The 27011-nt window shown below is 42.4% G+C and overlaps 1 protein-coding gene and 2 non-coding genes across 8 annotated transcripts in view; all 3 read right to left on the bottom strand.

The window, feature by feature from the left end:
* The window catches only part of EPS15 (epidermal growth factor receptor pathway substrate 15), a 138437-nt gene extending 135848 nt beyond the window's left edge, over positions 1-2589 (bottom strand). For 5 of the 6 annotated variants that reach the window (XM_087445955.1, XM_004438542.3, XM_087445959.1 and 2 more), the window contains exon 1: positions 2439-2588. In XM_087445955.1, coding sequence (XP_087302081.1) covers positions 2439-2471 — 33 coding nt within the window. In that variant the 5' untranslated portion in view covers positions 2472-2588. Of the gene's footprint in view, positions 1-2438 lie in introns of all 6 variants that reach the window. The other variant, XM_087445957.1, reaches the window with a different exon arrangement.
* Positions 2590-21034: 18445 nt separating this feature from the next.
* LOC147914046 (U6 spliceosomal RNA) lies at positions 21035-21141 on the bottom strand. Its single transcript, XR_015555888.1, has one exon. It is a non-coding gene; the product is annotated as a U6 spliceosomal RNA (small nuclear RNA).
* A 948-nt stretch (positions 21142-22089) lies between these two features.
* On the bottom strand, positions 22090-22197 carry LOC147914045 (U6 spliceosomal RNA). The gene has a single exon (XR_015555893.1). It is a non-coding gene; the product is annotated as a U6 spliceosomal RNA (small nuclear RNA).
* Positions 22198-27011: the final 4814 nt, after the last annotated feature.

Genomic DNA, 27011 nt, shown 5'->3' with positions numbered 1-27011 from the left:
AAATACTTGCTGAATGAATGAACCTACTCCAAAACCATCACTATCTCATGACCAGAGGCAGAAACTAACTTCAGCATCTGTTTAATCTTTCTAACTGTCATAGAGCCCTTTAAAATTTTCAGTCAATCATAAGACAGTCATTAATCACCTTCTTCCAGATGGGCACTGACAGGAGAGAGATGAATTAAAAGGGGTCCCTGCCCTGGAGGATCTCTCACTTAAGTATACCTATGTCTAAGGGTATGTGTTGGAACGGGGGGGGGGGGGGGGGCGCGGCCGCAGCGCGACAAACACAGATCAATAACGAATGTGAAACCAGGTTGCATTGCTATCTCAGTTTATTTGCCTCAAACAAATTTTTTAATTTAAAAATTTTTTAATTTAAAAAATTAAAGTAAAAAAACACAAATCAACAAAGTTTTAAAATAACGAGGCATATTATAGTATAGTAACACTTGGAAAGGTTGTTTTTCCTGTGCCTTTACAATATATCTTATTTCCTCTTAATGTCTTAAAGTCAAAATATTTTAAATTGACTTTTTGAATTATTAATATAAATGAACCATCAAGGTATGTTCTCTCATATGTGAGACATTTAAGGATAATACTCCTGATTCAGTATTTACTCTGTACATAACACAGGAATATATTTAAATTATTTAACTGTCTATAAAACTGACAGAGCCTGAAGAAAATCTCCAGAGATAAATGATAGTAATTAGAAACTAAAAACACAGTATTACCCAGAGAATTTATGCACACAACTAAGAAGCAAATCTACAAAAGTCTTCAAGAGAACAAAATCTTCAAGAAGGGAAAACTCCTGCCCAACTGGCCAACAGAGCCAGACAGCAACAGCCTGCCAAAGGGATCTTATTTAATGCAAGTCACTAACTAGACTCGTAAAGTGAACACCAAAAAGTCAGTGTTCCCATTCCTCCAATTTGAGTTTCAGGAGGGTCCCTTCCAAAGAGATTCACAACCAACACCACATTCCAAGAATTCTTCCCCGTTACCTGCTTGTCAAAAGAGGATAAGCAACACCAAACAAACTGCAAAATAGCACTTATGAGTCTGATAATTCCTGTAAACTCAAGTTAGTTATTTCACCTGAGGCACATGTTTAACTGTGACTCCTGGTTTCTGGGGAGAACATTTTTCACTCAGTCTCCCTATCCTAGAGTGCTAGGTGAACCTCCCCAAAGCCTCCTGATCCTAACACAGACAACTCGATGACCCAAATGTATACCCTATCTCACTGTTAAAGCCTTAAAGCACTGACAAATCCAGGCCAAGGAGACTACAAAGGGGCAGAGAGATACTACCAGGCAGGCAGGAAGGTTGGGGTGGGCCCAGACAGGGAAGTACATGGCCACCAGCTGTGGAAAAAAGAGGATGAGAAAGTGAGAGGCTGGGGTGAGTTTGGTCAGAGAAGCGGCAAGGGACTGACGGGTGCAGGACTCCTTATCACCCTGGACATCATGGGAAGATTGTACTGGGCTTTCTTTGCAGAGAGGGAGGAACGAGGCTCCCAGAGCGAGTGATGTAGAGAGGCTTCCTGGGAAGCACAAGGACTGGACTCTGAAGGAAGCAAAAGGCAACAGGAAACCCCGAGAACAGATTCTGGTGAAGATTCCCCCAGGACGAGTGATCTCTACGGTCGTTCCCAGCCCCAAGACCGGTGGAACCATCACACCTGTTAAAGGATGTTTCCCTGTTATCCGCTTGGATAGCGATCAAGTGCGAGTCCACCGGGTGGGCGTGAAAGCAAACTTGAGTAGGAAAAAACTAATAGGGGGTCTGACCCAGAAGGAAACCTGATCAGGAGAAGAGGCTCAATTCGGGAAGGAGCTAGCAGGGAAGTACCTGGGTGAGATGAGACTTTCCTGGACGAGAGGCGCCTGGAGGAAACTGCTGGGGAAAGCAGGGCTTTCGTTGAACTCCAGGGGGAAAAGGCCGGTTTAGACAGGAAAGAGGGGGCCCTGAGCGTCTGGCTCGGGAGGGTGACTCTAACCGGGGGAAGCGCGCTGCCCGGCCCGGAGGGCGAGCCTCGTGCGGGGCGAGGGCTGACCGGCGGGTGAGGCTGCTCCGCGCGAGCTCCACAGCTCACCTGGGGTGCGGGCCTGGGATCAGGAAACTTCCTGGGTGGGGGAAAACTAAGTGGAGCGGAGCGGGGACCCCGGGGCACGCGGCACTCAGCTGTGGGGCGCAAGGGCCGGGGGCGCCCCCGACCCGGGCGGGGTCGCGGCTGCCGCGGCGCAGCTGCCGGCTCGGGATGGCGCCCCCCCTCAGTCACACGCACGCTCTCGCTCTCACTACCGGCCGCCCCGCCCGGGCCGAGAGAACCCGCTCGGGTCGGTGAACCGCAGGCGGTGGGGGAGGGGGCCGGGCCGGGGACAGCGGCCGAGCGAGCCCGGCGGGCGGGCGGGCGGCGTTACCTGTGTCAGGGAGAGCTGGGCCGCCGCAGCCATGGTGTTTCCATCATGCACGGCAGGGGAAGGAAGGACGGGCGGACGGGGGCTCGGGGCGGGGAGGAGGCGGAGGGAGCGGCCGGAGGCGAGGCCCGGGCGAGCGGGCGGGCGTCTCCCCTAACTTCGACAACTTCCCTCCTCTCGCCCGCCCCGCCTCGCCCCTCCTGGCCCCGCCCGCCCGCCCGCCCGGCGCAGGCCGCGGCGGCGCCCAAATTCTGGCGCCGGCGTTTCCGCCGCCGGACCGGAGCTTGTCCCCTGGGGCAGCCTGGGAAAACCCGGCGCGGAAGTCAAATTAGGGCGGACTGGCTGCGGAGGCGGAGGCGACTCTGGATTGTCCTGTGAACTTTAGGCAGGTCACCTACCTACTCTAAACTTCTGCCTCTGCCAAGTGGGGGAAATTATACCGAAAGTCCAGGATGCTTGTGAGGATTAAATGAGATAATGATAGAAAATAATAAAAGGACTTTATGGCAGGCTCTGTGCTACTCGCTTTACTTTTGAATTGTATGAATGGAAGGAATTGAAACACAAATAAATTGTACAAATGAGGAAACTAAGACACAGATTAGGTCATACGGCTTATTAGATAGCCGGATTAGAATCCAGGTCTGACTCCAAAACCTTTCATTTAACCATCTGCTATTAGGGTGTGATATTGAAAAAGTCATTTCCTCCAGGAGCCAAAAATCTAGGTGAGAGAGAGAAGAAATACTTTCCTTGCCTGCTTGCCGCCTGCCACACTTAGATTATCCAATAAAAGAACCGAGGGCGGGGGCCAGCCCGGTGACGCAACCGGTTAAGTAGGCGCGCTCCCCTTCCGCGCAGCCGGGGGTTAGCAGGTTCGGATCCCAGGTATGCATGACGCACCGCTTAAGCCATGCTGTGGCGGCGTCCCATATAAAGTAGAGGAAGATGGACACGGAGTTAGCTCAGGGCCTATCTTCCTCCAAGAAAAAAGGGGAGGATTGGCATCGGATGTTACCTCAGGGCTAGTCCCCTCATAAAAAAATTTTTAAAAAAAGAACACTGGGACCTGCTCAGGTGCCTGCAGCACTCCTAACTGCTCCCACAGTTCACCTGGCAAACTCCTCCTACTTTGTCAAGGAACAACTCAAGTATCATTCCCTTTGCAAAGCATCTCCCGACCTCCCCAAGTCAGTCACACACTCTCCTCTTCTTTTTAACATTTCTTCCCTACCTTCTGAAGTCATTATCACCTTAATGACTGTTTACATCTGTCTACCCCTCTAGACTGAGAGCTCCTCAATGGCAAAGACTGTTTCTGATATATTTCCATATCCTCAGACCCTAGTATGTGGTATGTACTCAATAAAGGCCTTAGTTTCTTTCTTTTTTTTTATTTTATTTTATTTATTTTTTTTCCCCCAAAGCCCCAGTAGATAGTTGTATGTCACAGCTGCACATCCTTCTAGTTGCTGTATGTGGACGCGGCCTCAGCATGGCCGGAGAAGCGGTGCCTCGGAGCGCACCCGGGATCCACACCGGGGATCCGAACCCCCGGGCCGCCAGCAGCGGAGCGCTCCCACTTAACCGCTAAGCCACAGGGCCGGCCCATGGCCTTAGTTTCTGCCTGTGTTAATCGTAACACAGCCTACACTTTCTCACGCTGCCATCTTCAGTCAGACTAACCAACCAGTCACTTGGAACTCTCATCTTTACAGGCTTGGCATATATGCCACCTACTTCAAGCAGCCTTCCAGGAACTCCCACCTCACCTCTTAGTTGTTCTGATACGATCCTCATTATACTCTGCCTTGCTTCTAAGAGTTAGTTGAGGGCTTTTCGGTACCCCACTAAACTGTAAAATCCTTGAGGACAGGGGGATGACTCACTACTATATCCTTCTCACAGCTTAGACTAGCATAGAGTAGGCTTCAATAATGTTTTTGCCCGCCGGCCCCGTGGCTTAGCGGTTAAGTGCGTGGGCTCCGCTACTGGCGGCCCAGGTTCCGATCCCGGGCCCGCACCAACACACCGCTTCTCCGGCCATGCTGAGGCTGTGTTCCACATACAGCAACTAGAAGGATGTACAACAATCTACTGGGGCTTGGGGGGCGGGGGAAGGAGGAGGATTGGTAATAGATGTTAGCTCAGAGCCGGTCTTCCTCAGCAAAAAAGAGGAGGATTAGCTTGGATGTTAGCTCAGGGCTGATCTTCCTCCCAAAAAAAAAATAATAATAATGTTTTTGCCAAGAATTGGTCTTCCTTTCTCAGTCATGGTAGCTTCCCACAACAACAAACCACAACTCTATCAGGCCCTAACCCGTTTCCATTATCATAGCAGTCCCCACTTGACGTACCATGAGGGCCAACTGAACTAGGCCCAGGATGGAGTTAGCCCCACCCAAGTTTTTAGACCTTTGCCACCACAGGCAAACCATGCCAGAAATGCCGCCAGAACCCCATGACTCTACTTAGACCCCTTTTACAAGGTCCAGCCACGAAGAGCCAGACATGCAGGTCTGGTGAGCAACCACTTGACCTTGGCGTCTTTTTGCTGTTATTCTTTTTAACTCAAGGGAGAAGGGGAGATACTGTTTTAAATTACTCCACCTTGGTACATTTATCACCTGTAACCACAACTGATGTTTCTACTTGACTTTTCTATTTTAGATTATCACATTTGAGCTTCACAACAACACTGAAAGGTAGTAATCATCATACCCACTTTACAGATAAGGTAACTGAAGGTCATAGAGGTTAAGTGATTTGCCCAAGGTTATACAGCTAATAGTCAAAGCAGTATAGTGTAGTGGAATAAACAAGGCTTAGACAACAGAAACATCCAGGTTCCAATCCCGGCTGTACCGTTTACCAGCTGTACAACCTTAGGGTTGTTGTGAGGATGAATGAGATAACATATATGAAAATACCTAAAGATGTAGATACACGAATTTAGTTAAGAAATCCGAAAGTCATGGAATAAATTGCTAATGGAGTACAAATTCACTTGCTATTCAAGGAGACTCCTCCAAACCATATGAGATACAAGATATTACTCTTGGGTGAATAGAGGGAGTCCCTGGTGTACAGAGGTTCCTAGAAAGGCAGTGTGGGGTAGTAAGGAGAATATTGGAGTCACTTAGTGTATGATCTCAGACAAACCCTTTAACCCATTTGAACTTCAGTTTCTGATGTGTAAAAATGAACAAATCATTGTGGAAAATGTTGAGGAAATATAAGAAATTGTTATTGTTATAATTATTGTGTGATGTAAAGTTAAAAACAAGTTGTATTTATACAATATTGCTTTTCACAGTTTATAGATGTTTTTACATACAACATCTAGTACAACTCGTGGAGTCAAATAGGTACTTGATAAAAGTCTGTTGAACTGAACTGAATGTATAGTCTCATGCGTAGCTATTTTTTGGATCCTCATTTTATCCCCGTTTCACAGATAAGAAAACCAAGGAACAAATATTTTATAAATAACTTAAGTAAGGGCCACTTAAAGCAGGTTTGGGCCTTGCTGAAAATAATAGTAATGATAATCAGACTCCTCAGCAAGAGAAGACTAGCTAAAAATCATTATATGGGAATTGCCCCAGGCCCCCTTCTAGACCCCCAATAATTTGTACTGGCTTCTTTCTCTGCTCATTGGTTCTGGTTTAAATTAGAAACTTAACATGTAGTGGGGGATGGGAGTGATGGTCCAATCTCCCAAAAAGGCCTAGACCTTCTGGAACTGAAGTTTTTTTAATGACACACCAATGACAGATTGCAAATGCATGTCCCAGATCTCATCAAAGCACTGGGTCATATCCCAAATCTAGTTTGAGAGAGTAAAATGTAGCTAATAGAAGATATGTTATGATCTAATTCATTATAACAAGAATGAGCTTCACGAAGCAGAGGAAAATGACTCACCTGTTTTTTCTAGGGCAATTTAATGTCTCTGGGTCTCTAAGCCTCATATTCCTCATGTGTACATTGGAGATGATAATACCTTGTAAGGATGGTGTAAGGACTAGAAATCATGCATAAGTGTCCTGTCATAGAGCCTGGCCTGGAATAGATGTTCAATAAGTGGTAGTTATAAGGACACCATTCTTCTAGATCAACATTTAACTCTCTACCCCTCAGACAACTCTCCAATTGCTAAGTCAGTTGTGCAGATACATTGGCTATAAGAAAGGAGTGCCTTGAACAGCTGACACACACATCCCTGTCATTGGAAAGGTAGATGTTCCCTACGTAAGTAAAGTTGTATCTGATGACTTAAATCTGGATACTGATAACCACCACTAGCTGCTTTCATATGTGTTATTTCATTTAATCCTCCTGACAACCCTATAGGGATTATTATTAATTTTGTTTTACAGAAGAGGAATTTGTCCAAATTCATAGTCTCAAGGCTAGGAATTATACACAGATCTGACTCAGATGTGCTTTTTGCTAGGGCATGTTGCTAGAGTCCTACAGACGTTGATCACCCCCACGAAGACTTGATAAAATGGTGCTTTGGACCAGGGAAAGCTGAAGATGAGGTTCTGGATTTCTAATAACCCTAAATGCAAAGATGATCCTGAAGAGGAGAACTTAGATCATGAACAGCTTGGTCAACAGCCTGTCTTTCCATCTTTCTATCCTGCTCTAACTCCCACTCCCTCTCCCAACCTACCCTTATGGGAAACCACGGCTACTTTTATTTCTTTATTTTCCAACTTTTGGAGGTGGCTGTCATATCAGCTCTTTATGAACACTACATGTCTGTGATGTCAGCATTTAGAAATGCAGGATGATTAATTGAAACTATGGAAAAAAAACAACTGTGAAGAGCTGTCTGAATATACAAAGAACCAGTTTATTTGCATGAGACTTTGAGAAAGGCCTTCCACATAAATGGTGCTAAGCTCCCAAAAAAAAAAAATGATACTACAATTGTAATGGTAATCTGGAGTTCATGCTTCCAAGCTGCTGGTTTCATAAATATAGCCCATTATTGTTCATGTTTGCCCGGGGCAGAAAGAATATGTGAGGCTGCACAATAATAACAATTGTGCTGCACAAATAACTGTCCTTGTGCCAGGGACTGAAAAGAACAAGCAGTAAGAGATTTTTAAATGCCACACACACCCAGGGTGTGATAGGACAGTTCAAAATTGTCGTCATCACTAATTTTTTAGGGCAACAGGGTGTCTTGGGAAGAGCCTGAATTTAGATCTGGGAAGGCCCAGCTCGGTCCAGTCTTGGCTCTGCAACTTCCTGGTTTTGTGACCTTGGACAAGTCAATGAACTATACCAAGCCATCGTTTCCTCTCCTATAAACTGACGGTAATAATAGCACCTACCTGATAATGCTATTATGATGATTAAATGAGGTTTCATGTGAAAGCAGTTAGTCTGATACTTGACACACAGCAGATACTAGGTAAGCGTTAGCTCCTTTTTTCCTACTGGAGAATATTTAGGTTTAAGAAGACAGAAATAAAACAGGAATCGTTTTTAAAGATCTTCAGTCATTTACCAAAGCCTACTCTAATGGTTTTTTGAAAAAAAATTTATTCACCCATTAGTAATATTTATTGAGCTCTATAGAACAAGGGAGATTATTACATTTATGGCCCAAAAGTTTCATTGGCTTCTACTGAGCAAGCAAATGCAGTTTTACACTTGTCCTATTTTCTTTCCTTTTCCCTTTATTTATTTATTTTTCTTTCCTTATGAAGGGTCCTGGAAGCTATAAGAAACCAAAAGAGCACCATGGGAAAGAAAATATTTGTACTCAAGGCTGTAGGTCCTTTCATCTGCAGATTTCAAAGCATTGTCTCCATCACTAATTACTAGCCCTGCTTAACATGTGGGAATGCTGAGACACCATCAAATTAAGAAGCTTGCCCTAGATCACAAGGCAAGTCAGTGGATGGGCTACAGAAAGAACAAAGCTGTCCTGTTTGCCAGCCTCAGGCTCTAAAGTAGGACACATGAGAGTCAACAGAGAGGATTCAAGTAAAGAGGAGGAAAGTTTGGGGAATTCTGATTCTGTATCTTTGAATCATTGTGGTGACAAGAGCATGGGCTTTAGAGTCAAATTTGACTTCAAATCTCAGCTCAGCTCCTTATTGACTCTGTAACCTCAGTCAAATCATAAATTGTCTTAGTTTCCTTCTCTGTAAAATGGGGATTTTAATTCTTACTTCTAAGGCTTTGGGGAAGGTTAAATGATGAAACTTTTGTGAAAGAGCCTAGCACAGTGTCTAGCGCTTAGCAGGTTCATGTAGTCGGAGAAAACTAAGACACCATACACCCACATAATGACAAATAGACAACTCTTTCAGGCAAAGATTTTCTAAGCCATAATCACAGTTGTGTCTCAGTTTAAAATGATGACTGTATTGAACATCTCATAACACAAATAGAGGGTGCCTTGTTCATCGGTTTTCTTCCTTGATTCTGTGCTTTCTTTTATAGCCCAAGCCAAACCTATCGACAAGTTTTGTTGGCTCAACCTCTAATATATATCCGAAATTCCAATTCTATTTTCAAAATATATTCCAGATCTGACTATTTCTCACTATCTTCACTACCACCATCATCTTTCTCCTAGACCACTGCTAAAGCTCCTTAACTAACCTCCCTAATTCCGCGTTTGTCCCTACATCTATTCTCCTTATCATGGACAGAGTGATCTTTTTATTTTTATTTTTATTTTTTTGTGAGGAAGATCAGCCCTGTGCTAACATCTGCCAATCCTCCGCTTTTTTTGCTGAGGAAGACTGGCCCTGAGCTAACATCCGTGTCCATCTTCCTCCACTTTATATGGGACACCGCCACAGCATGGCTTGCCAAGCAGTGTGTCGGTGCGCACCCGGGATCCCAACCAGTGAACCCCGGGCCACCACAGCAGAGTGTGCACACTTAACCGCTTGCACCACCGGCCGGCCCCCCAGAGTGATCTTTTTAAAACACGAATCGGATCTTATCATTTCCCTGTTTAAAACCCACCAGGGACTTCTCATCAAACTCCTGACCGTCACCTACAATGGGGCCAGGTCTTTCCAGGTAAAGCATGTGTCAGCAAAGCAAGAAGAGCAAGTATGTTCAGGGCATGTTGAGATGTTTGGTGGAATGGAGTATGGTGGGGATGGTAGAGGAAGGAACTAGCAGAGAAGGATGGAGGAAGTGTTAGGAAATACCCAGAGGCAATCACCGCTGGGCCAGAAGAGGCTCAGAGAAGTGTGTCTGTCTGGAGATTCTCAGAGATGCAAAATCACCCTGGAAGCAAAGGGGACCATTATTGTTTTGTGTTGATGGCATTTTCAAATCTAGGGGCCTTGATTTTTAAAAAGCACAGTCAGGAATCTATTTTTCCCTCTCAAAAGAAGGTTGGGTTTATAGTCCAGGAACCCTAACATCAGGACAGCAGTTAAGAGGATGGGCTTTGGAATCAGCCAAATTTGAGATTGAATCGGGGTCCTCCACTTATAAGCTATAACACCATGGACTAGTTATTAAAAGTCTTTGAGTCTCAGTTTTATGCAAACTACATCAGAGTGATTAAGAAAATTAAATGGATAATGATTATAAAGCACTTTGCCCAGTGTCTGGCACATGGGAAGAAGTGCTCAACAAATGTGGACTACCACATTATGGTTATGACAATAATGTGTAAGGATTTGACTATCTTTATAACTGCCCCGTGTTCATTAGCTTTACTAATAAACACTGTCTGTGTCTCTCTCCTAACAGATATTTGAAGTAAATCTGTCAAATTTTAAACATCTGTGGAGACTGTCCCAATTCACGGCAACATTTGGCACTGAAAGATACAAAAAAGGGCATGTACTTGCTCTCGAAGTACTAACCACTCTATCCCCCAGTCCAGAAAATCAAAGTATGTAAATAGAAGAGTAGCATCATGTTTGCATTTAACTGTCTATGAATGTAATTATACACCCTCAGTATGCAGTGTTTAAAGAAAGGGTTTTTTGTTGTCATTTTCAATATTGTCTCTATATGCAAGCCAAGGATTTCAGCTGATGCTCAACCAAAGAAGCAAGGATTTGACCTAAGGCTGAAGAAAAAATTGGCTATGTTGACCTTATGCAGACACAATGTATTTCTGTATTATACTGAATAACTTCAAGAATTGTTCAGGGATAATTTTGACAATATACAATTTTTGACTTACTGACCATCAAGCTTAACCTCAAGTAAGATACAACCGTTCTATTTGCAAAATTATACATTATAAGTAGGTAAGATGAAGTAAGTAAATGGTTAAAAGCATGATTTAGTGTCAAACAGGCTTGGGTTCAAATCCTGTCTCTGCCCCTGGGAACTTGGGCAAATTGCTTAACCGCTCTGTCCTTCATGTGTGAAATGAGGATGCTAATCCTCACTTCACTGAGCAGTTGTAAGGATGAAATGATGGTAATTTATATAAAGTTTTTAGTACCATGCTAAGTGTACAACAAGCATTCAAAGAGCTACATTTTTTTTGTAATTTTTGCTACATCAAAATGTAGTGGAGTCGGGAAAATCCTCAACCTTGAAGAACTGGATTCAAGAAAACCAATTGTGGGCCGGCCCCATGGCTTAGCAGTTAAGTGCGTGCACTCTGCTGCTGGCGGCCTGGGCTTGGATCCCGGGCGCACACCGACGCACCGCTTCTCTGGCCATGCTGAGGCTGAGTCCCACATACAGCAACTAGAAGGCTGTGCAACTATGACATACAACTATCTACTGGGGCTTTGGGGGGAAAAATAAATAAATAAAGTTAAAAAAAAAAAAAGAAAACCAATTGTTTTTGAAAGGTTATAGGGGCCGGCCCTGTGGTGTAGGGGTTAAGTGCACACGCTCCGCTGCTGGCAGCCTGGGTTCAGATCCTGGACGTGCACTGACACACTGCTTGTCAGGCCATGCTCTGCCGGCGTCCCATATAAAAAAAAAAAAAAGTGGAGGAAGATGGGCATGGATGTTAGCTCAGGGCCAGTCTTCCTCGACAAAAAGAGGAGGATTGGCATGGATGTTAGCTCAGGGCTGATCTTCCTCACACACACACTAAATAAATAAATAAATTTGAAAAAAAAAAAGAAAAGCTATAGATCTGAAATTTTATATAAAACAAATTATCCCTATAATTAAATGTCCACCCAAAGGCTATTGTGAAAATTTTTTTTATTATTTAACAGAGAAGATTCTGATTCAAAGATGCAATATTACATTCAAAGATACAATAATTATCTCAGTCCCATAATGGAACACTAAACAACATCCTGCAACTCCTAGCCTAGCGGGCTTATTTTCAGACTACTCATTAGGATTCCCAAGGACAAGTTTATTGAAGAATGGGACTTATAAAGAACGTATCAATGGGCTTCTTTCTATTAATTAATTCCTTCAACGTGTAAGTTTTTAGTACATACTATGCCCCAAGCACTCTGCAAGGCAGAGGAGTCACAAAAGTGAAAAAGACGTAGTCCCCACCCTCAAGAAGCAAAAAGTCTAGAAGTCAGACAAGTAAAATGGCAGTTACAAATACCATGTAATAAAGTTAAAAGAATAAGATCCCAGTGATGTGGAAACACTGGAGGAACACAACATCTGCACTATGGGATAAGGGGAGGCTTCCTAGTAGGAGCTATGTGTAAGCTGAGACCTGAAGCATGAGTAGAAATTACCTTGGTGAAGCAAGGGATGGAGGACGGATGGAGAAAGGAGTGTATCAGGCAGCAGGAACAACGTGCACAAAGGCCCAGAAGCAAAAGAGAGCAAGCAGCTGGGAAGAGTATCGTATGTAATTCAGTTGGGCTAGATTTTAGCTTAGAAGGGTGCAAGGCTAGGGTGAGATGCAACCTGGCCTCATAAGCTAATAAGAAATGAGGTCTATTTTAAGGGCAATATGGAGTCATTGAAAGGTTCCAAAGGAGAGAAATAAAAATCCAGAATTGTGTTTTAGAAATTTCACTCTCTTCAACATTGTACTGGAGGTTCTAGCTAGGGCAATTAGGGAAGAAAAAGAAATAAAAGGCATCCAAATTGGAAAGGAAGAAGTAAAACTATTTTTATTCACAGATGAGATTATCTTGTATATGTAGAAAATCCCAAAGAAACAACAAAAGAATCTATTAGAATAAAAAGATTCAGCAAGTTTGCAAGATACAAGATCAATATACAAAAATTTCTATACAGTAGCAATGACGAATCTGAAAATGAAATTAAGGAAACAATTTTTTTTTACAATAGCATCAAAAAGAAAAAGTACTTAAGAATAAATTTAACAGGGCCGGCCCCGTGGCTTAGTGGTTAAGTGCGCGCGCTCCGCTGCTGGCGGCCCGGGTTCGGATCCCGGGCGCGCACCAACGCACCGCTTCTCTGGCCATGCTGAGGCCGCGTCCCACATACAGCAACTAGAAGGATGTGCAACTACGACATACAACTATCTACTGGGGCTTTGGGGAAAAAGAAACAAATAAATAAAATTATAAAAAAAAAAGAATAAATTTAACAAAAGAAGTATAAGACTTGTAACTGAAAACTACAAAACATCATTGAAAGAAATTAAAGAAGATCTAAATAAATGGAAAGACTTCTCATGTTCATGAATTAGAAAACAAGTTTGAGATGGCAGACTCCCCAAATTGATCTACAGATTCAATGCAATCCCTATCAGAATCCCAGCTAACTTCTTTGTAGAAATTGACAAGCTGATTCTAAAATTCCTATGGAAGTGCAGGGGACTCAGAATAGCCAATCTTGAAAATGAAGAACAGAACTGGAGGACTTATGCTTCCTGATTTCAAACTTACCACAAAAGTACAGTAATCAAGGTAGCATGGTACTGGCATAATGAGAGACATATAAATCAATGGACTAGAATTGAGACTTCAAAAATAAGCCCATACAGGGCCGGCCCCGTGGCTTGGTGGTTAAGTGCGCGCACTCCGATGCTGGTGGCCCGGGTTCGGATCCCGGGCGCGCACCGAGGCACCACTTCTCCGTCCATCCTGAGGCCGAGTCCCACATACAGCAACTAGAAGGATGTGCAGCTATGACATACAACTATCTACTGGGGCTTTGGGGGGAAAAATAAATAAATAAAATCTTTAAAAAAAAAAAAATAAGCCCATACATTTATGGTCAATTGATTTTCAACAAGACAATTCAATGGTAGAAAGAATAATCTTTTCAACACATGGTACTGAGACAGCTGGATATCCACATGCAAAAGAATGAAATTGGGCCCTTGCCTCATACCATATTCAAAAACCAACTCAAAATAGATCATTGATATAAATATAAGACCATAAAACTGTTAGAAGAAACTGAGTTTCTTAACTATAAAACTCTAAGAAGAAAACATAGATCTAAATCTTCATGACCTCGCATTTGGCAGTGATTTCTTTTTTTTTTTTTTTCTCCTTTTCTCCCCAAAGCCCCAGTAGATAGTTGTAAGTCATAGTTGCACATCCGTCTAGTTGCTGTATGTGGGACGCGGCCTCAGCATGGCCGGACAAGCAGTGCGTTAGTGCGCGCCCAGGATCTGAACCAGGCTGCCAGTAGCGGAGCGCGTGCACTTAACCGCTAAGCCACGGGGCCTGCCCCAAAATCTTTTTCTTTTTTTTTTTTTTGTGAGGAAGATCGGCCCTGAGCTAACATCTGCCAATCCTCCTCTTTTTGCTGAGGAAGACTGGGCTAACATCCATGCCTCTTTTTGCTGAGGAAGACTGGGCTAACATCCATGCCCATCTTCCTCCACTTTATATGTGACGCCGCCACAGCATGGCCTGACAAGCAGTGCGTGTGTGCGCAAGGGATCCGAACCTGCAAACCCCGGGCTGCCGCAGCTGAGCATGCGCACTTAACCGCTGCTGCCACTGGCCGGCCCCTGACAGTGATTACTTAGATGTAACACCAAAAGCATAAGCAATAAAAGGAAAAATAGGTAAATTGAACTTAATCAAAATTAAAAACTTTTGTACTTCAAAAGACACCACCAAGAAAGTGAAAAAACAGGGGCCAGCCCCATAGCATAGCGGTTAAGTGCGTGCGCTCCGCTGCTGGTAGCCCAGGTTTGGACCCCAGGCGGGCCCCCATGCACTGCTTGTCAGGCCATGCTGTGGCGGCGTCCCACATAAAGTGGAGGAAGATGGGCATGGATGTTAGCTCAGGGCCAGTCTTCCTCAGCAAAAAGAGGAGGATTGGTGCAGATGTTAGCTCAGGGCCGATCTTCCCCACAAAAAAAAAAGAAAGAAAGTGAAAAAACAATCCAAGGAATGGGAGAAAGTATTTTCAAATCACATGTCTGATAAGTGAATTATCCAGAATATATAAAGAACTCTTACAACTCAACCAATTAAAAAATAAGTAAATGATTTGAATAGATATTTCTCCAAAGAATATATACAAATGGCCAAAAAAGTGCACAAAAAGATGCTCAGCTTCATTAATCATTAGAGAAATACAAATCAAAACCACAATGAAATACTGCTTCACACCCACTAAAATGGCTATGATTTTAAAAATGGACAATAACAACTGCATATCCACATACAAAACGTTGAAGTTGTTGAGATTATTGCAATAATTCAGTGTTGGCAAAGATTGGAGAATTAGACCCCTCAGACATTGCTGGTGCAAGTATAAAATAGTACAGCCACTTTGGAAAACAATTTGGCAGTTCCTCAAAGAGGTAAACACAGAGTTACCATATGCCCCAACAATTCTATTCCTAGGTATATAGCTTAAAGAATTAAAAACATATGTCCACAAAACTTGTATATGAATGTTCATAGTGGCATTATTTATAATAGCCAAAAGTAGAAACAACCCAAATGTCCATCACTGATGAATAGATACCCACACAATGGAGTATTATTTGGCTCTATACAGGAGTAACGTACTGATATGTGCTACAGCATGGATGAACCTTGAAAACATTACGCTAAGTGAAAGAAGACAGACACAAAAGACTACATATCATACGATTCCATCTACATGAGATGTCCAGCATAGGCAACCCGTGGAGACAGAAAGTAGATTAGCAATTGCCAGGAGCTGGGAGAAGGGGGAAAGGAGAGTGACTGCTAATGGATACAGGGGTTCTTTTCGGGGTAATGAAAATATTCTGCAATTAGATAATGGTGATGGTTCTGCAACTCTGAGAATATACTAAAAACCACTTAATTGTACACACGCACACACAAAAAGAAATGTCACTCTGCCTCTGTGTAAAGGATGGAACAGTAGGGTCAAGGAGGCTTTAAAGAGATCCAAGTAAGCGTTATTGAGGCCAAAACTATAGCAGAGGCAGTGGTGATAGACTTAAAAGGACTGATTATAGGGATATAGAGAAGGCAGTATATCACAGTGGTTAAAGTTGTGGGCTTTAAAGGAAAACACCCCTTGATTCCAGCTTCAGCTCTGCCAGTTGCTAGTTGTGTGATCCGAAGCAAATTCCTTAGCCTATTCCTTAGCCTCAGTTCCCGCACCTATGAAATGGAGGTGATAAAAATAGAAGCTACCTCATAGGGTTATCATGAGAATTTGTTCATTAATTTTAAAAATAGTTATTGAGTACCTACTATGTGCTAGGCACTGTTGTAGGTACTGAGTATACAGCAGGAAACAAAATAGACAAAACTCTGTCTTCATGTAACTTATATTCCAATGGAGGAAGAGTGACAATTATATTAACTATATATAAAATTATAAATAAATAAATTATATGTATATATAGGTATATAAATATAATCCTGAGTTGATAAGGAGAAAAATATATCAGGGAAGGAAGAAAGATAGGTGGGAGCATATATGAGAAGGGGGAGGGGTTGAGATTTTAAGGGTAGTCAGAAAAGTCCCCGTGGATAAGGAAACATTTGCAAAAAGACTTAAAGTAAGAGAGTGACCAAGAGTATATCTAAAGTGGGGAGCAATCAAGGTGAAAAGAACAGCAGATGCAAGGCAGGGTGTGCCTGGTGGTTTGAGAAACATCAATGAAGCCAATATGGCTGGAGCAGAGTAAGGGAAAAGATGAATAATTAAGAAAGGAAGTCAGAGAGGTTATAGTGTCCCATATCCAGTGGGGTCTTATAGGCCATTTTAAAGACTTTGCTTTTTACTCTGAATGATATGGAAAGTTACTGGAGGGTTTTGAGCAGAGGAAGAATATCATACAGCTTGGGTTTAAAAAAGATTATTTGGGGGGCTGGCCTGGTGGTGCAAGCGGTTAGGTGCGTGTGCTCCGCATGGGTGGCCTGGGGTTCACCGGCTCAGATCTGGGCACGCAGTGATGCACCGCTTGTCAAGTCATGCTGTGGCGGCATCCCATATAAAGTAGAGCAAGATGGGCACTGATGTTAGCTCAGGGCCAATCTTCCTCAGCAAAAAAAAAAAAAAAAAAGAGGAGGATTGACATCGGATGTTCACTCAGGGCTGATCTTCCTCACAAATAAAATAAAATAAAATAAAAAAGATTATTTGGACTATTATGGGAAAAATAGATCACAGGTAAACAAGGGCAGAACTCAGTAAAACAAATATGTGATTGTTGCCATAATCTGGATATGATGATGGCTTGGGGCAGGGTGTTAGCATTATGTGGGAGAGGTGGTAAGAAGTGGTCAGATCTATATATATTTTGAAGGTATGGCCCACTGGATTTGCTAATAGATTAACTGTGAGGTATGAGAGGAAGAAAAGAATTGAAGATGATGCCAGATTTTTGGCTGAGCAACTGGAGTGATGGAGTTGCCTTTTATTGAGATAGGGAAGACTGTAGAAGAAACTAATTTAGGGAAAACATCAGGAATTTGGCCTTGGACTAAATTTGAGATACCTTTTAGACATCCAAGTTGAAATGTCAAGGATGGAGTTGGAATAAGAGTCTGGAGTTCAGGGGAGAGGTCTGAGTTGGAGATACAAATTTGGATGTCATTAGCATATGGGAGCATTTAAAGCCATGAAACTGGGTGAGACCATCTGTACAGTGAGTGTCTATAGATCCAAGAAGTCCAACTAGTGAGCCCTGGGCCACTCCAATGTTAGAGATTACAGAAATGAAGAGGAAATAGCAAAGGAGACTGAGAAGGAACAGTGAGTTTAGAGGAAAACCAGGAAAGTGTGGTGTCTGTCCTGGAGCCAAGGAAGAAGTGTTTCAGGAAGGAAGTAAGCAAATGTTTCTAATCTGATCATAGAGCTAGTTAGATGAGGACTGAGAATTGACCTCCAGATTTGTCAACATGAAAGTCTTTGGTGACATTGGCAAGAACAGTTCCAGTTAAGGGAAGGAGTAAAGGCTGATTAAAGTGGGCTCAAGAGAAAATGAAAGGAGAAAACTTGGAGTCAAGGGATATAGATAATCCTTTAGAGACGTTTAGCTGAAATGGAGAGCAGAGAAATGGTGTAGTAGCTAGAAGGGAATATGGAGTCAAGAAAGGATTCTTTTTTTTATAATTTTATTTATTTATTTATTTTTCCCCCAAAGCCCCAGTAGATAGTTGTATGTCATAGTTGCACATTCTTCTAGTTGCTGCATGTGGGACATGGCCTCAGCATGGCCAGAGAAGCAGTGCGTAGGTGCACACCCAGGATCGAACCCGGGCCACCAGCAACAGAGTGTGCGCGCTCAACCACTATGGCACGGGGCTGGCCCGAAAGGATTCTTTTTTTTTTTTTTTTTGTGAGGAAGATCAGCACTGAGCTAACATCCGTGCTAATCCTCCTCTTTTTTTGCTAAGGAAGACCGGCTCTGAGTTAACATCTATTGCCAACCCTCCTCCTTTTTTTCCCCAAAGCCCCAGTAGATAGTTGTATGTAATAGTTGCACATGCTTCTAGTTGCTGTATGTGGGATGCAGCCTCAGCATGGCCGGAGAAGCGGTGAGTCAGTGTGTGAGTGGGATCCGAACCCGGGCTGCCAGTAGCGGAGCACGCGCACTTAACTGCTAAGCCAAGGGGCCGGCCCTGTTATCTCTTTTTAAACAATGTATTGCCATATGCCCATTCACTTTCTTTCCAATGGCCTTCAACTCCATTCCCCAGTGTTGGTAGGAAAGTCTAACATGTGAACCCTTAGGGTCCTGCCAGAAAGCTCCTGCCAGAAATGGGTGAGAAATAGGTTAGATATGATCAGAACTATCCTGTCCAGAGCATTAGGACCAGTTGAAATGGATGAGAGCTGAAGGTGAATAGTCATATCTTCCCAGGGGAGAGGAAGACACAAGGGGCACAGTCTCACAACTGAGGTGTCACAGTTCTTTCAGGAACTCCATATCAATACCAATGGTGTGGTCAATGTCTTGGCAAGCTATATTTATGGTGTCATTTGAAAATATCAGAACCTCTGTCGTCAAAACTGACCAGACAAGTGTGAAACCATTACTTTCTCTACCATGTCAAGGTGGCTTTGGCCAAGCCCCTTCCCTCCTCTGGACCCAAGGTCCTGTCTATAAATGAGGAGGCTGGATTTATCCTTCTCTATGATCCCTTCCAACTCTGACATGCTCTAATTTTTCTATTGTCATATAACTCATAACGTGTGCCAGGCATTTTCCTAAGCACGAGACCCTTAGAAAAACCTCTCCTCTCCCCAAACCTCTGTCATGAATTATATTGGCCTTTTCTTGTTTAAAATATTTGGAAAAAAAAAAAGATTGGTTTGTTAGATGGAGGTTTATTTCATGTCACATTTGAGAGAAAATCATGTAAAGGGCTTTGTTTTGTTCCAGCTGCTGAAACAATAAAACCACCAGAATGACATGCAGCATCATTTTGTACTGCCCTCAAGTGGCGGCCCAAAGGTCTTTTCCTGGTTGTAGTTTAAGGAATAAAATGTGTTTTCAGAGGAGCTCACGGTGTCTAAAGGTAGGAGAGTCTTAGAGGGCCTGGGGGAGGGTGTCTGAGTGAATCTCTCTTCATAAATAGGAGGGGCTGAGACCCATCATTGTTCTTCTCAGCACAAACCTATTCTAGTTTCTCCTATCTTTAAAGAACTATTTTATAACACTCTCTCTCCAGTCCTATTTCTCTGCTCCCCTTTACTTTTCAAGAGTCATCTGCATACTGTTTCTACTTCCTCATTTCTAATTTATTTTTTAACTTTTTACTTTAAAATAATTTCAAACTTCAGAAAAGTTGCAAAAATATTACAAAGAATTCCCATATGCTCTTCACCCAGATGCACCAGAAGTTAATATTTTGCTGCAATCTCTTTATCTGTCTGTGCATGTGTGTACGTACACATGCATGCATATATATGAATGTGCTTTTTTTCCTGAACCATTTGAATTATAGTATTTACCCCAATACTCTAAATACTTTAGTGTGTATTTTCTAAGAACAAAGACATTCTCTTATATATCTGTACAACCCCCACCCAAGTATAAGATCAAATTCAGAAAATTTAACATTAATATAATCCTTATATACAGTCCACATTCAAAGTTCACTAATTGGCCTGATAATATCATATACGTCAGTTTCCACTCAAATGTGGAGTCCGATCCAGTGCCTGATCCCTAATCATGTACTGCATGCATTTAACTGTCATGACGCTTTAGTCTCCTCTAATCTAGAACAGTTCCCCAGTCTTTCATTATTATTCATGATATTGACATTTTTGAAAAGTACAGGCCAACGTTTTGTAGAATTTCCCTATTTGGTTTTGTCTCATTTCCTTATAATTAGATTTACACTGTAATTTTTTTCCGAGGGGGCAGGAATACTACCTGTGGGATGCTGTGTCCTCAGTGCATCACATGAGGAGAAACATGGTGTCCCTTGGTCTCATTATTATTGGTGTTCACTTTGATCTGTTGGTTAAGGTGGTATCTGCCAGGTTTATTCACTGTAAAGTTAGCATTTTTTCCTATGTAAATAATGAGTAATATGTGGAGATGTACTCTGAGACTAGGTAAATATCCTGTTCCTCTTCAAAACTTTTGCCCAAAAGTTTCAACGTTCACTGATAATTCTTGCCTGAATCAATTACTATGATGGTTGCAAAATGGTGATTTTATAACTCTATTATTCCATCAGCATTTTTTTTATTGATGTTTTAATAGTTTTTAACGTTGTGAAATTTGGGGTTGTACATTTTTGTTTGTCCATCACCATATATATGACTCCCTTCACCCCTTGTGCCCACCCCCCACCCCCCTTGCCCCTGGTAACCACAATACAGTTTTCTCTGTCCATGTGTTGGTTTATATTCCACATATGAGTGAGATCATACAGTGTTTGTCTTTCTCTTTCTGATTTATTTCTCTTAACATAATACGCTCCAGGCCCATCCATGTTGTTGCAAATGGGACAATTTTGTCTTTTTTATGGCTGAGTAGTATTCCATTGTATATATATATAAACCACATTTTCTTAATCTAATCGTCATTCAAGGGACACTTAGGTTGCTTCCACTTGTTAGCTATGGTGAATAATGCTGCAATGAACGTAGGGGTGCATAAGCCTCTTTGGATTGTTGATTTCAGGTTCGTTGGATAGATTCCCAGTAGTGGCATGTCTGGGTCGTAGGGCATCTCTATTTTTAATTCTTTGAGGAATCTCCATACCGTTTTCCATAGAGGCTGCACCATTTTGTATAAAGATATGGATCGCTTCATGAATTTGCGTGTCATCCTTGCGCAGGGGCCATGCTAATCTTCTCTGTATCGTTCCAATTTTAGTATATGTGCTGCCGAAGCGAGCACTCCATCAGCATTTTTTAGTTCGGCATTCTACTGTAAGCAAGATCTTTCCCTTCTCTCTTATTTATTTATATATATATCATCATCAGTATAGACTCATGGATTCTTATTTTATTTAATACATTATAATCCATTACTGCCATTATTCATTTTAATGTTCAGCTTGTCCCAGATTTGGCCAGTGACAGCCCCTTCAAGCTAGCTCTGGTTTCCTTTTGACACATACCCATCTTTTGGGGGGGGCACTTTCTTGCTTTCTGGTATAATACCATATTCCAAGTTCGTCTTGCACTCTCCCTGCCTGCCTTTGGAAATCATCCATCTCTCCAAAGAGCTCCTCTTTTAGTGGGGAATGGTAGTTAGAACCCAAGATCTGGGCACCAGATATGCTCATTGCTACTGGGGTGTAATTGCTTCTAGGCCCTTTAAGTAAACAGAGCTGAGGGCGGGGAAATGGCAATATGGCGATGTAATATAGTTCAACTATTTTTAACCGCGAATTCATTACTGGTACTCTAATTCCAATTCAGCACCACAGGGCTCTCACCCATTCCTTATTTGCACCTCCTTTACCCACAGTGAGAACTCTGGCTCTCAACAGCATCAGTGTCTTTTTTCATTTGCTCAATGTTATGATACACACAAAATAGTTTCAGAATCACTACGTCCATTCCACTACCAGAAACAGTCTACTAAATAGAGTTTAAGATTTGTTTGCAGTTTTGTCTTGTTTTTAGAATAAGGATGTCTATTCAAAATATGGTGTTCAAAAGTTATTTGGATTAGTTTTTTTTTTTTCCTTCAGAGTGGTCATATTGCTTACTTAAATTTAGTTAGGTTTATTTGTTTCTGTTTATGTTTAGTTTTAGGATCTCTTTCATTCTTGTTGATGCGATTTTCTTTTTTTAATATGTAAAAGCTAACATTGTCCAAAAGTCAAATCCACATACAAAACATAGGGACTGCTTCACGAATTTGTGTGTCATCCATGTGTAGGAGTCATGCCAATTTTCTGTGTATTGTTCCAGTTTTAGTATAGGGTGCCGTCAAAGCAAGAACACCTCCAATTCATTTTTCAACCTATTTGATGCTTACTTATGCACCCCTTTCACTGAAACTGCTCTTGTCAAGGTCATCGGTGACCAATATTTTTCTATCTTTACCTTACTTGAGCGTTCCACACTCAGCTGATCTCTGCAATTTTCTTGACATGCTCTCCTCTCGGTTTTTGTGTGTGTGTGTGTGTGTGAGGAAGACTGGCTCTGAGCTAACATCCATTGCCAATTCTCCTCTTTTTGCTGAGGAAGATTAGCCCTGAGCTAACATCTGTGCCCATCTTCCTCTATTTTGTATAGGGGACACCGCCATAGCATGGCCTGACAAGCGGTGCCTAGGTCTGCACCCAGGATCCGAACCCGCCACCCCCGGGGCCGCCTAAGTGGAACATGCAAACTTAACCACTACGCCACGGGGCCTGCCCCTCATCTCTTGGTTTTTGATAGCACATTCTTCTGGTTTTACTCTCTGTTCGCAGGCCTCTCCTCATTCTCCTTGTCTATTCAATCACCCTAAAACTGGTTGCTCCTCAGGCCTCTTCTTGGCTCCCTTCACTTCTCTCTGTATACTCTCTTCCTACATCTTGACTATTTCTATGTCTTCAAATGCAGATTGTGCTAATGAATTCTAAATTCATATCTTCATCCCAGACCTCTCTTCTGGTCTCCAAACTTATAACCAACTGCCTAATTGACACCTACTTGGATAGCTCACTGACATCTTAAGTTTCACATGTCTAAAATAGAACTCCTAATTTCCCTGCCAAATCTGCTTCCCCCAGGCTCCTCCCTCTCAGTAAATGTCATCTCCATCCACCTGGTTGCTCTAGCCAGAAACCTAGGAGTCATTCTTGATTCCTCTATTTTCCTCAACCACAATGTCTAATCTGTCAGTAAAATACGAAAATTTTACCTGCAAAATTATGTCAAATTAGTCATTTTCTCTGTGTCTCCACTACCACCATCTCACTGATCATCTCTCACCCCAAGTACTCATCAGCCACATGACTGGCCTCCCTTTTATCCCCCACACATTCATTCTCCATATGGTAGCTATAATGACCTTTTAATTAATTTATTTATTTTTGTGAGGAAGATCAGCCATGAGCTAAATCCATGCCAATCCTCCTCTTTTTCCTGAGGAAGACTGGCCCTGAGCTAACATCTATTGCCAATCCTCCTCCTTTTTTTCCCCCCTCTTTCTCCCCAAAGCCCCAGTAGATAGTTGTATGTCATAGTTGCACATCCTTCTACTTGCTGTATGTGGGACGCCGCCTCAGCATGGCCGGACAAGCGGTGTGCACCTGGGATCCGAACCCGTGCTGCCAGTAGTGGAGCGCGAGCACTTAACCGCTAAGCCACGGGGCCGGCCCCATATAATGACCTTTTTAAAAACAAAATAATAATACAAGCTTATATTTATTGGGTGTTTATTATGTGCCAGGAACTGCTATAAGCACTTTAAATATATATTTAATCTTCACAACTCCATAAGGTAAAACTCAATTCTTCAATTTTATAGAAAAGGACACTGGAGCACAGAGAGATTAAGTAATTTGCCCAAGCTCACACAGCTGATAAATGGTAGAACTTAAGTTTGGACCTGGACTGGTCTGCAAGCTTATCTACCACATTATACTGGATAATGTTTCTATCCCACCTCAAATACTCTAATGGCTTCTCACTCGGCTGGGACTAAATTCCAGCTCCATACTGAGGCCTGCTGGGTCCTGTGACATGCCTCCTGCTTACCTTCCAACTCATGTTGCTTCCCTTTCCTTCACTTTTCTCCAGTCATGTGGCTTGTTTTGTTTTGTTTTCCAGCTTCCTTAAACGTGTTAAGCCCTTTCCTCCCGGCAGGCATCACACATCCTCTACCTCAAATACTCTTCTCCCTGGCTCGTTCTCATTCTTCAGGTATCACTTTAAGTATCTGTTCTGAGAGAACTTCCCTCACCATGCTATTTCTTAAGTAGCTCTCTTCCTGGCATGTTCTATCTCAGCCCCATATTTGTTTTTTTTTTTAGCCCCTAAAATGATCTGTAATTATTTATTTGTTTGTTTACTTGTTTTGTTTGTCTTCCCCACTAAAATTAAGTGCTGTGAAGACAGAGGCTGTGTCTTAGTCACTTTTGTATATTCAGAGCCTAACAAAGTGCCTAGTTCATAGAAGGAACTCTAGAAATATTTGTTGAATAAACATATATTATCTTTTTCTATTGCATAGCTTCTGTTTACTCATAATTTCTGCTTTCTCATCACTTTGGTTTGTCACAGCGCAGACTCTGTCTCCTCCAACAAATACCTCTACTCAACCTTATGGCCTCTCTCTTCACATCCTTTTAGTCATAGTTTTTATTGCTACTAATTGCCTCAATCACCTTGTATTTCCCAACTCAAATTCCTGAGAGAGAAATATTGATTTGTCCAACTCATTTTTTTAGGAACCAGGCCACATTTGTAGCTCGTTGGAAAGCTCATGTGTTGCTTGCCTTTGGGTCAGAGTCCCAGTCCTGCTCCAAACAGCTGTGTTGGGCAGGGTGCAGTTGGGGATGGCCTGCGCACTGCTGCCTTTCCACAGGGCTGAGGATTTAGCAGGGACGGTAATTGATATTTGAGGACAAGTTGTAGCTGCTGCAGCAGCAGTAAATAGTTAATCAGGTCTCACTTAAAGGCGTGCTCTCTAGGAGGCAAGTCTCAGGTTGTCTTGAGTCCTGTCTACTCTCCCTCTGAGGAGAATAGTAAACACAAATTGAAAACCCTCACATTTACATAGTGTTTCTAAAACTGTAAAAAGAGTGTTTGCATCCATCTGCTGCATTTGTACCTCCAGCAATCCCGTGAGGCAAAGAATATTGTCTCCATTTTATAAATAAGGAAACTGAAGCTCAGGGAGGCAGCGTGCCTTGCCCAAAGTCACATACATGCCAAATAAGAGCCAGCACCAAACCCCAGGTCTCCAGACTCCCCTACCTGGGCTCCTTTCACTGTATCTTTCTGCCTCATTTCTTTTCTGGGACTGTCATCTTGAATCAGCCCAAGGGATTTGTAAGGCTAACCATCTGAATGTCTAGTGAAACGTTCTAAAGGAGCCTCATGATGACTCTCGTTTCCTCTAAGGCAGCACGATGGGTGGCCCCTACGGACTCTGGGCTCCCAGCACACTTATCAAGTACCTAAGGACTTATGGAGCCCCTACTGTGTGCCAGGCACTCTGCTTTATGTATAGTCTCTCAATTCAACCTCACAACATTCTGGTGAGGTAGATATTATTATAATCCCCACTTTACAGATAGGGAAACTGAGATTCAAGAGATTAGGTCACCAGGCCAAAGTTCAAGATCTAGTAAATGGCAGTGCTGGGATCCTAATTGAGATCCGACTCCAAAGCCCTTCCTCCTTACATTACACTAGACTGTCTCCCTTCCCCTTATCCACTGTGTCACCTTGGTCAAGTTACTTAATTTGTGTGACTGTCTATTTCCTTATCAGTAAAGTGGGGTCATTAGTACCTAATTCAAGGTATTATTTTAGGTTCATGAGCAGTCATGTGGCAGAAGAACCTAGTCCAGTAAACATAGCAGGTACACACCATCCTTCACTTTACTCTGAAACATTCAGTTTAGTCTGAATCTAAATCTTCGTATGTGAAAAGAAGCAGAATTATCAACTTCAGTCACCTTTAAAGAACAGGATCTCTTGTGAGACTCTATCCTGCTGGCAAGTTATGGTCCAAATTCTGAAGACATAAGGGATGGAGACAACAGTTATTCTCTAAGGAAACAGAGCAATTCAATGTACTTCAGAGATGAGAAAGAACCTGCACTCAACCTAGCCATAATGTAGTAGAATGGAGATTAGTAAGTGCTCAATAAAGAGATTTGAATCTGTGTCTGACAAGCTTAAGACTTCCTCCAAGACCAGGGCATTTTACATATAATCTTATTTAACCCTACCACAATTTTAAGAAGTGGGTCTTCTTATGACCTCTGTTTTTCAGAGAGTTTAAGTGACCCGCCTAAGGTCACACATCTAATATGGGGTAGAGAACGAACTGGAGCCCAGTTTGGCACCATTGCACCGAGCTTTCAGCTGTGTGCAGTCTGGCGAGTCTAACTAGCAAGTTACCCAGCCCTGCAACTTCAGGACTCGTTGGATGGAAACTGACTCCCAGGTCAAACATGATCCTGACATCTTGCACATTCATTATTCTTGGGAAAGGAAAATTAATTCTACAGGCATCAGTACAATTTAGGGAAAATGCTGGCTAGGATGTACTTCCCCATGTAGCAGAACAGATAAATACCAACATCTAAACAAATGATGGTAATACCATGTGAGGAATGCAAGAGCAAGAATAACAACTAATTTTGGTACAGAACTTTATGATTCATAAGGGACATTCATATCTATTACCCAATTTGCTCTTCACATCACCCCTTTGGGATAGGTATTATCATTGCCATTTCACAGATAAAGAAACTGAGACTCAAAGAAGTTTATTGAATATAAAGAAGAAGTGGATATATATTGTTTTATGGTCTCCCAGCCTCTGTTCCACCTTCTTTTGGTAATGGTACCTTGTGTTTCCTTTGGAGATCAAACACTTCCCACCTCAGCAACAGTGACTGGGTCAACATGAGCATGTGATACATCAGATCTTTGAGAGTCAAGCTTAGAACTTCTGTTTGGGCTTTTGTTCAAACTGTTGAAATGGAGGAACTCTCTTAAACCCATGGGTATGAGTCTGAAGTTAATGGCTACCACCACAAGGTAAAAATATTATCTATAAATTTTAAACCCACAGAAGAAAATTCA

This window comes from Ceratotherium simum, chromosome 22, assembly GCF_057802395.1.
Source record: "Ceratotherium simum simum isolate JZ-2026a chromosome 22, ASM5780239v1, whole genome shotgun sequence".
NCBI lineage: Eukaryota > Metazoa > Chordata > Mammalia > Perissodactyla > Rhinocerotidae > Ceratotherium > Ceratotherium simum.
The sequence above is the reverse complement of the archived record's forward strand: the minus strand, read 5'-3'. Positions and strand labels throughout refer to the sequence as shown.